This window comes from Salmo trutta, chromosome 15, assembly GCF_901001165.1.
Source record: "Salmo trutta chromosome 15, fSalTru1.1, whole genome shotgun sequence".
Lineage (NCBI taxonomy): Eukaryota > Metazoa > Chordata > Actinopteri > Salmoniformes > Salmonidae > Salmo > Salmo trutta.
The window spans coordinates 49,917,533-49,928,948 of record NC_042971.1 but is presented as its reverse complement, the minus strand read 5'-3'; the positions used below and the strand labels follow the sequence as shown (position 1 = coordinate 49,928,948).

At 42.0% G+C, this 11,416-nt stretch overlaps 1 protein-coding gene across 1 annotated transcript; it reads right to left on the bottom strand.

The window, feature by feature from the left end:
- Positions 1-988: 988 nt before the first annotated feature.
- On the bottom strand, positions 989-8,787 carry LOC115149253 (probetacellulin-like). Its single transcript, XM_029691932.1, has 6 exons — positions 8,580-8,787; positions 6,930-7,034; positions 5,320-5,446; positions 4,567-4,713; positions 3,928-4,082; positions 989-1,672 (listed from the first exon to the last, which is right to left on the bottom strand). Exons 1-5 carry the CDS (start codon positions 8,617-8,619, stop codon positions 3,932-3,934), a joined length of 570 nt encoding a protein of 189 aa, XP_029547792.1. The 5' UTR covers positions 8,620-8,787; the 3' UTR covers positions 989-1,672; positions 3,928-3,931.
- Positions 8,788-11,416: the final 2,629 nt, after the last annotated feature.

Genomic DNA, 11,416 nt, shown 5'->3' with positions numbered 1-11,416 from the left:
GCTGTGCACCTCAAACTCCCTGCCTCTCTCAGGATTCATCCTACCTTCCATGCATCCCTGATTAAACCTGTCTGCTCCAGTCCCGTCTCCTCCTGCAGCAGCTCCTCCACCCCCTTGGCTCATCGATGACTGTCCGGCGGCTTTTGGATGTGCTGGGAAGGGGGGTGTACTGTTACATCTGCTCCTGCCACACCCTCTACTGCTCATCCTGTTTCTCCTTGACCTGCCAACACTTCCCCAGTGCTCTCTCCCTCTCCCTCTCCCTCTGTCTCTCTGTGGTTGTGTGGGCAGAGACAGGTGTGCTAGAGTCAGAGCAGATCCCTACCAGCTGCAACCTGTTCCATAATCAAGACCTCTACAAATACTCAGTCCTGCCACTTCCACACTGCCAGATCATAATCTCTGCTCAGTCAGTCTATGTTTCTAACCGTTTGTACTACCTAGATCCTGTTGTGCCTGTTTTCCTTGCCTGACATGGTTTTCCTCTCCACTACAGTTCTGCCCGCTCTGACTCTGGTCTCTGTCTCCAGTCACACGTCTCCTCATCTTGCTACTCTGCCCTGGATTCCCCACTCTACTGATCCCTTTGATTCCCCTCCGGACCAGCTTACCCTGTCCCAACCCCTCTCGCCTCAGCCTCCGCACCTGCTTTCCTGCAACCCGCCCGAGCTTCCCCTGGCCTGCACTCCATCTTCCCCCTGTTTCAATAAATACCTTCGGTACTTCATCCCAGTCTCCTCGTCTGAGTCTGCTCTTGGGTTTCCCTGTTCCACTCCACGTAACTGCCACGACTTTGGTTGTACTCAATCTCTGAAACTAGCCCCTCTAATTCAGTCTTGAGGAAAACATTTTTTGGGGTTGTACTGTTGTATATCATTACTGCGTTGTATATTCCCCACGGGTTTTAAAGATCTGATTTTGAACATATATGGTTAATTAGAGGCGTTTCGAAACGCAAATAGCCAAGGTTATGCACAAGCACTGAGGATTAGAACAATTGGTATTTATCAATTTTTATCTCCTACCGGTGTGCGTATGACGCTGGTAGGATTGTTTGATAAATCACACCTTTTCAAGTGTACGAATAGTATGTTACATCATTTACCAGTATTAGACCTAGTATAATCTGTCCCACATAGGGGCCTACATGGCATGAGTCCTCATCCAGGAGTAAACATACCTGGACTGTTAGCTTGAATACATGTTAATCATTAAATCCAGGCCCAAATAAGAGTAGGTTACATTACACGACAGTTCATAAAAAGGCCTACTCCTTCAGAGCCCAGAGTCCATCAAAATATCCTCTAAATTATGGTTTTACTTGAACTTATTGTGATTTGATGACCTTGTATATTTTGCTTACACAAATGAGTCTTTGAGAAAAACCTTATCACATTATCACATTTTCCAAATGCACAGAGTTGTTGCTGTTCTATTGATCCAGCTACATGTTGACCATAAAGGTTGTATGAGTTCCCAGGAGCTGGTCCAGTCTTTCTTGTGTTCTCCTACATTTCTGCACAGAACAGTCCAGACTGTGGTTGGCAGTGAGAAGCAGCTGAAGAGTATACATCCGCAGTGCTGTTAGAGCACTCTCTCTCTTCCCAACAGGCACTTACAACCAAGGCCCTCATCCCGTCCGGCAGGAGAATACCATTTATAGTCCCCGCCGCTGGAATATAGAAGCAACGGCTGTTACTATACAAATGAAATATGTTTTTACCACACAATTACAGAGCAGCTTTTGTATAGCCACCAAATAAGCAGTTAAAGGGAGATAGCCCATGTTTAAAATGATCGCACATCCAGGTCATATCCAGCCTCTGAACACTACCGTAACAGTGCCACATCCATCACAATGCCTTGAGTCTTGTTAGGTCTGTCTGTTTTCATGATCCCTTTTTTTTAGAGAAAGCCAGGCAGGCACATTGAGGGACCTGCGGCACCTCTGCTTTGATCTGACGGTTACAGCCAAATTCAGACAGTAAGACACCATGCAACCAGCCTGGCCAACACAGAAAATGGGCTATATAGGCTGTCTGATACAGTGAGGGAAAAAAGTATTTGATCCCCTGCTGATTTTGTACGTTTGCCCACTGACAAAGAAATGATCAGTCTATAATTTTAATGGTAGGTTTATTTGAACAGAGAGAGACAGAATAACAACAAAAAAATCCAGAAAACACATCAAAAATGTTATAAATTGATTTGCATTTTAATGAGGGAAATAAGTATTTGACCCCTCTGCAAAACATGACTTAGTAATTGGTGGCAAAACCCTTGTTGGCAATCACAGAGGTCAGACGTTTCTTGTAGTTGGCCACCAGGTTTGCACACATCTCAGGAGGGATTTTGTCCCTCTCCTCTTTGCAGATCTTCTCCAAGTCATTAAGGTTGAGGCTGACGTTTGGCAACTCGAACCTTCAGCTCCCTCCACAGATTTTCTATGGGATTAAGGTCTGGAGACTGGCTAGGCCACTCCAGGACCTTAATGTGCTTCTTCTTGAGCCACTCCTTTGTTGTCTTAGCCGTGTGTTTTGGGTCATTGTCATGCTGGAATACCCATCCACGACCCATTTTCAATGTCCTGGCTGAGGGAAGGAGGTTCTCACCCAAGATATGATGGTACATGGCCCCGTCCATCGTCCCTTTGATGCGGTGAAGTTGTCCTGTCCCTTAGCAGAAAAATACCCCCAAAGCATAATGTTTCCACCTCCATGTTTGACGGTGGGGATGGTGTTCTTGGGGTCACAGGCAGCATTCCTCCTCCTCCAAACACGGTGAGTTGAGTTGATGCCAAAGAGCTTCATTTTGGTCTCATCTGACCACAACACTTTCACCCATTTGTCCTCTGAATCATTCAGATGTTCATTGGCAAACTTCAGACGGGCATGTATATGTGCTTTCTTGAGCAGGGGGACCTTGCGGGCGCTGCAGGATTTCAGTCCTTCATGGCGTAGTGTGTTACCAATTGTTTTCTTGGTGACTATGGTCCCAGCTGCCTTGAAATCATTGACAAGATCCTCCCGTGTAGTTCTGGGCTGATTCCTCACCGTTCTCATGATCATGGCAACTCCACGAGGTGAGATCTTGCATGGAGCCCCAGGCCGAGGGAGATTGACAGTTATTTTGTGTTTCTTCCATTTGCGAATAATTGCACCAACTGTTGTCACCTTCTCACCAAGCTGCTTGGCGATGGTCTTGTAGCCCATTCCAGCCTTGTGTAGGTCTACAATCTTGTCCTTGACATCCTTGGAGAGCTCTTTGGTCTTGGCCATGTTGGAGAGTTTGGAATCTGATTGATTGATTGCTTCTGTGGACAGGTGTCTTTTATACATGTAACAAGCTGAGATTAGGAGCACTCCCTTTAAGAGTGTGCTCCTAATCTCAGCTCGTTAGCTGTATAAAAGACACCTGGGAGCCAGAAAGTACTAAGTCATGTTTTGCATTTGTATTTCCCTCATTAAAATGCAAATCAATTTATAACATTTTTTACATGCGTTTTTCTGGATTTTTTGTTGTTATTCTGTCTCTCACTGTTCAAATAAACCTACCATTAAAATTATAGACTGATCATTTCTTTGTCAGTGGGCAAACGTACAAAATCAGCAGGGGATCAAATACTTTTTTCCCTCACTGAATATATCAATGTGTTCAAAGATGGGCTTAGGCAGTGCCAAGCACTAGGTTTTACTCCCATTCAGGGCCTCTCTTCAGATGAGCTGAATAATAATGGGATGCTGAGTTGATCCAACTGAGGAATATCACCTTCCAACAGCAAAAAAAGAGGACTAGTCTGTTTTCCCATTGTCTCTTACAATACCACTGTAGTTAGAACAGGCAGTGATGCTGTGTGTATTGACACAATGTCAAAGGCCATAAGTCAGAAAAATGTCAAATACCTCTGTACATACATACAGTACATACCTAGTCATACTGCATTGGTGTCTGAGGTTTCCACTGAATCTGATGAAGCTACATGCATTCCATTGGTGTTTATCATCATAATCATATTGAGCTTCTCTGTTCCATTCCTCATCTCCTCTTTCCTTTTCCTCTTCCGTCTGCAAAGTTTATGTCGACTGAGACACAAAAAGAACATTAGAAAGTAGATTTGTGATTTTAATGTAAGTATGGTATCATTGGTGTTGAATCTCACTTGAGTTATTCACCAATACATTTTCCCAGTATCACAGAGGTTAGGCATCTAATGTATTTTTGAGCACAGAAGACTCTTTTGTTAAACTGACGCTTAGCACTCTGTCTTGGTTTTGGGTAAAAATGAGAGGGGAGAGCAGGGCAGATACAGTTCATACAACCCGATGAAAACCAAAGGTAACATGGCCACAAGCGTTACATTATTACTTTTCCATTCACGGGACACACATATATTCCTCATCCCAGGGTTAGTATGACCGGCTGTGAGGTGATGAGTCTGTATGTCCACCTCTCACTCTCACAAACACACAAACACACACAAATACAAACACACACACACACACATCGAAGGTTACAACATAAAGTAATCTGGCTGTTTGATGCTTTAAGAATGTGTATTTTACTCACTGTGCACAGATGCAGATGAATGTGATGAGCAGTATGAGGAAGACCAACGCTGCTATCACACAGACTACGATGATCTGCCTCTTGTCACCTAGACGCGAGGCCAGATCAACATACTCACACCTGGACCCAATGTACCCTCTCTCACATCTAAAACAGAGCAAACATACCATACACCCACTGTAATAAAAATATGCACAACAAGTTTGTTTATTGGTTCTATCTCTTGTTGCCAAAAGAAAAACAAAGAAGTAACTTGAAGTACATGGGCTATGAGTTAACAAGCAGATGCTGAGCTATCAGATCTGCTATTCTAGCTGTTCCAAAACTAGCTGTCCCAAATGAGCTTGTCTTGCTGATTGTGATTCTATGATGCTTGTGTGGCTTGATGAAATGCAGTAAGACCATGTTAAACCAATCATTTATCTGCCTTGTTGTTTTGATTTAAGTATAATCTGGGGGTCACAGTGAACAAGGTTAGTACAATCATTAGGGTCAACAAGTGATTTGTCTTACAACGTTTTTTAAAAGTGTTTTACTTCTATTAGGAACTTGAACTTCATACTTGTAATAATGATGCGTAATAATTCTGCTACAATTATCAAAATAGACACATAAAGCAGGTTTTTAATACATTTTCACTGCAGAGATTGTTGAGTATGCAGCATGTCCTTGGCTTGAGACCTTCTGCCATGGATATATACAGATAAAGGATTGGGGACCACAGTAAGGGTCGGGTCGGGTGAGATGATTTACCTGCATGAAGGAGTATTCTGTTCCTTTACAAAGCGACACGACCCATGGATACAGTATTGCCTTAACTCCTTTGGACATTTGGTGAAATGGCCGCTCTTTTTGGCTTGAGTTGCAGTTTCTATTGAGTCTATGGAGAGTGCAAATAGAAAAATATGAGGGAAAGGGGGATTATAGAGTAACTATTTTGCCAATCCTTCTGATAAGAAGATTGCATTGCAAAGGTGATGTAGAATAAGATATGAGTTTGAAGTGAGAAGCTCCGGTTTTCCCTTAGTAATCCGACTCAGGGTGGCCAGTATCACCTGTCATATAAATAAGCTCCTGGCAATATGATCTGAGGAAGGACCAGGAACTGAACTGTCACCACGAGGACAGGACTGGTGTGGTTGAGGATAATAATGTGTCAATTATATGTAATGAAATACTGTCAAAGTAAAAGAAAACTGAGTAAAAGACAATCTTCTCAGCCAAATTTGGTTGTTGTGTAGAAATACACAAACGTAACATTCAAACATAATCGATTTGGCCACTGTTGGTAAAGAGAAGGGATACCTAGAGTTTTATTACATACTCCTCTTTTCCCATCCAGTGAGTCATGGCAAACTTGGGCCGGTAAAATAATAATGAGGCTTAGTTCCAGAGAGGGAGAGGGAGAAAGCCCCAATTGTAGTGTGAAACATTAGAGCATGCCTTTAAAATTAAAATGACCCATATTGAATAGTAGCCGAACTGGTTACAAACTAACAACAGGTGTAAATTGATGTAGGTATTTAGTTAAGTAGCTGTATGTGCAGCCAGTGATCACACTATACTTCACCGGGATAAGTGAGCAGCTGGGAAATGCTGCTGCTGTTTGATCAACAGAACATAAGAGGTATATGGCAGAGGGAACCAGGAACTACTTCACCGTAATAAAATGCACATCACTGCATCACTCTTCTTCTCCATGTGGGTAAATACAATAGTATGATCAGTAGTTGATTAGCCCTTTTAGGTGTGAGGGTTATCATCAAACAGCAACTGACAACTCCTGAACAGTGGAGGCCCCAACTAAGTTTGCTTCAACTGACACATGATGTCAGCCTGCCGTCCATAAAGGGAAGGTCTAAATCGCATCAGAGGAACCTAACCCAGGGCACATAACAAGCTGGTGGTACATTTCACAATAACACTCACAGGGGAGGTAATGACTGCATGGTCACTGGTGGCAAGAAGGCTTTAATGTGCACTATGGTCTCATTTGGGGCTGGTAGGTGACACCACCTCCTGTTACTTCAGGGCCAGGTGGGGATTGGAAAGCATTTGATATTCCAACTGTTTGAATGAATGACTGTGAATGACGTACTCCTGAAGCATGGCCTTCAATTTAACAACAGAGCACGAATACATATAAGAATAGTATAAGAATGTTTTTGAAGGACTTTTTACAAACGTCACAAACACATTACTTTTCTAATCCAACAGGTTTCTTCTAAACCTGGCTAATTCTAAAGTAAAAATGACTCAAAAATGATAACACGTGCATGTCAGATGATAAAAAACTTCAAACAAACTTTTATGGCATGATTATCCCTCCATAAGTTTATGTTTCTCTGGGGAAAACAATCTACCTTTGAAGTTGTTTGTGTTGCCTTGGTGATGGAGGGACACAGTGTTGTTCGCTGGCTGCTCAGTTGTATTCCATTCAGCCAGAGAGTATTTACACAGGGCCAAAGCTACGACCAGAAAACAAACAGAGCTGGTCACACAATGCACAAACATCAAGTCAAATCCTTACAATTCCACCAACATTGGTGTTAGAATCTGAAAGGAAAAGCACAGAGCAGGGCAATAGATTATGGAGCTTAATGTGATTGACAATTTGACAGTAATACCTCCTAGCTCAGGCTTTGGGTGTCTGTGATTTTCCAACACCATGATAACCTTTATAAAGATAGTCTTTGCATTCAATCCAACAACACTGTCAGTTTTTCATAATATTCAAAACAACACCCAGCCATGATATGAATGTGGTGAATGGGATAAGTGATCTATAAAAACAACAGATGTGGTTATTAATAGTCTATTCTATTGGTTTGGGTAATCTTGGCATGTGCTTTGGGGAACTCTATTTGTAAATAGAGAGTGTGTTATGGGGTGGTGGATCATTTGCTGATCATCTGACACACCAGCATGCTAATTGCTGCTGTCAATCACAGTATAGGCAGGTACATAGGAGTATTAAGTTAACAGTACACTACACTCCAGTATCTAAAATCAGTGTTGCAGACTCCTTTAAAGCACAGATAGATTAATCAAAGTAGCTAGACAGGGGAAATAATTTCAAAATTGGGCAGTCCTGTAAGGTTCTGCTTTTCTTTTCTTTGTCAACCTTGTGATCTGTTTCTTTGTGTACTGGAACGTAGCCCTGTCTTTCATTTTTGTTCATTGATTTCACCTGTGTTCGTTTCTCACCTGGTCTCATCAGCTCCCTATTTAGTTCAGTTCTTTCTGTTTGTATGGATGTGAGGTATTGTTTGTTTTTGACTGCCTACCTGTGTTTGACCATTGCCTGACTGTAACCATGATTCCTGCCGCACTCTGCGTGTGAATCTACACCTTTTTTTCCTGAGTATCCATTAAAAGTCCATTCATCTTTGCTGGCATATCTTTTGTTATAAAAACCATACAACTTTCTACTTCACTGAGTTGCACAAATAAATATCATATAAATGGTTTGTATTGTCTCTTCTGGTGAAAAGAGGCCAACAGAGACCTGAGCCAGATACCCAATTGCAATGGAACTGTAAGCCCACACAGGCCTCCTATCCAATTTTAGCATTACAGTAGGCCTATAATACGTACCGAATATTTTGAATAAAGGAAAACTAGTAAAGTTAAGAAAGAACATGTTAATAATACATGAAATATATTCATATAAAATGAAATACAATGTTATTTGTTAATCGAACAGTACTATTTCAGTTAATAACCAGTCTATAGGCAATTCTATTTAGATACAGTGAGTAAATCAGCGTTTCCCAACTTGGTTCCCAGGACCCCAAGTGGTGCACGTTTCGTTTTTTGCCTGAGCACTACACAGCTGATTCAAATAATCAACTATCATCAAGCTTTGATTATTTGAATCAGCTGTGTAGTACTAGGTCAAATACCAAAACGTGCACCCATTGGGGTCCCCAGGACCAAGTTTGGGAAATGCTGGTGTAAATAAAGTGAGGCTGAAGAGTTGTTCAACTTAATCACAGAATGGTGCCTCTTACCTGTTACCATTCCTACATACAGATTGTATGCCTTTGCCATGTTCGTGGGCAAGTTATCTACTTTTCCAGGTGGATAAATATAGTTAAAAGCAGATTGAGGTCATTTTATCCAATCCTCTTAAAAGTTCACCAAAATATCTTCTTAGTAGGATACTCTGTGTCCCAACTCACGAATAATGTAGTCCAGCAAAATCGCGCACTGGTGAACTACAGTAGGCTAGAGATTGCGCAGTTTAGAGGTTTGAATGGGTGAAATGGAATCTGAACCCATTGCTGCCACACCCATCTATGTATGTGTGAGTGCACTTGACCATTGCAGTTTATTATGGCATGCAGCTTAAACTGGAAATTGGCTACTAGGCTATTAAATGTGTAATCCGTAGATGTGCACATAGCCTAATGCAAGAAGTTCTTAATTAATATTATTCTAACATATGACAGAAGATGAATCTCCTTCAGAACATAATTTGAACATCATTCACATTGTTACAAACAGAGTTGGCCTGTAAACAAAAATGTAAACAATTAAAGAATATTTCAAGGATCATCCCATGATATTTGCATATTCAAATGTAGCACTTATGGATTTCACTAAAATATATATAGTTTTACCTGCATCAGCACATTTTAGTGACCTCTACTCTGAACTGTTGGTAAATGGCAGATGGCGCAGGCTAATGAGACCATGGGCCAGTCTAGAGCTGTGACCAGAGAGTTGGTTTGTGTTCATTGGCAAGCATGCCTCACTATTCCCCAGGAGGAAGAGGTGATGTGAGTCTGGCCAGGTCTACCTGTGTGCTCTTTCATTTCTCACCTTCAGACTACTCTCTATTGAGGCCTACTCAGTGCACAATGAGCCCTCTGCTAAAATGTGAACTCAAGTATAGGTAGTCTATGGACATCAATGCTGCAAGGCCAGGTAATAAATAGTGGAAATTGGAAATCATTTACAGGGGTAGAGTCATCCCTCGAAGGTACAATTCCAGGTGGTTCCTTGATATATGTAACCCTGCCAATATGTCCGTAAACATGTGCAGACCAGCTGGCTGGAGTGTTTACGGACAAATTCAATCTCTCCATATCCCAGTCTGTTGTCCCCACTTGCTTCAAGATATACACAATTGTTCCTCTACCCAGGAAAGAGAAGGTAACTGAAATAAATGACTATCGCCCTGTAGCTGTCATCATGAAGTGCTTTGAGAGGCTAGTTAAGGACCATATCACCTCCACCTTACCTGACACACAAGAGATCCACGGGCGCAGTAGCCATTGCACTGCCCTATCCCACCTGGACAAGAGAAATACCTATGTAAAAATGCTGTTCATCGACTACAGCTCAGCCTTCAACACCATAGTGCACTCCAAGCTCATCACCAAGCTCAGGGACCTGGGTCTGAACCCCGCCCTGTGCAACTGTGTCCTGGACATCCTGTCAGGCCGACCCCAAGTTGTGAAGGTAGGCAACAACACCTCCACCACACTGATCCTCATCACGGGGGCATGCTCAGCCCCTCCTGTACTCTCTGCTCACCTATGATTGCTTGGCCACGCACCTTTATTTGTATTTTTTCATTATTATTTATTTATTTATTTTCAAAATTGTGACGGCGCCGGAGGGGAAGGCTGCCGTCTTATCTGCTCTTAACCAACCAGGCTATTTAATTTTTTTTTTGCTTTGTTCGTAACTTGTTTTGTACATAATTTTGCTCCTAGTCTCTTATGACCGAAAAGAGCTTCTGGACATCAGAACTGCGATTACTCACCTCAAACTGGATGAAGAGTTCTTCTTCAATGAGTCGGACGGAAGGGATATAATACAGACGACCGACCAGACCCAGATCCCCGTTATTCGCTGGAGAAGGAAACTGAGATTTTGCAGAAAGAGATCAGGGTGCCTTGTGAGGATCAGGCGACGAGTGGCTAATCTGCCCTTGCCCTCCGTCCTGCTAGCTAACGTTCAATCGCTGGAAAATAAATGGGACAAACTGAAAGCACGTTTATCCTACCAACGAGGTATTAAAAACTGTAATATCTTATGTTTCACTGACTCATGGCTGAACAACGACATTAAGAACATATAGCTGGCGGGTTATACACTCTATCGGCAGGACAGAACAGCAGCCTCTGGTAAGACACGGGACGGGGACATATGCATTTACAGCTGGTGCACGATATCTAAGGAAGTCTCGAGGTTTTGCTCGCCTGAGGTAGAGTATCTCACGACAAGCTGTAGACCACACTATCTACCTAGAGAGTTTTCATTTGTATTTTTCATAGCTGTCTACATTGTGATGGAAAATTACATATTTACCTGATTTATTTGATATTAATGGTTAACAATTCATATGTAACTAATAGTAAGACATTTCTGTCCTACTAGTGTCTGTGTTTTTATGGTCTCCACTCTAGTTCCCTGCAGCTAATCTGGGTGTATGGTCACTGGAGATGGCTTGAGCTGACGAATGGGTTAAAGTCAGCATTACATAGACAAGGATTGTCACATCCTGACCAGTAAAAGGGGTTATTTGTCATTATAGTATGGTCAGGGCGTGGCAGGGATGTTTGTTTTGTGTGTTTTGGTGTTTTTGAGTTTTGTTCTATGTTTTCTATATCTATGGTTAAATTCTATTTTTCTATTTCTATGTTGGTTTTTGGGCATGACCTCCAATTAGAGGCAGCTGGTTGTAGTTGTCTCTAATTGGAGGCCATATTTAGTTGATGTTGTTTAACTTGTGTTTTTTTGGGTGGTTATTTTCTGTATAGCCTGGATGCCTTATGGAACTGTTTTTCATCGTTTGTTTATTTTGTTTAAGTGTTTTCATCAAATAAATGAAGTA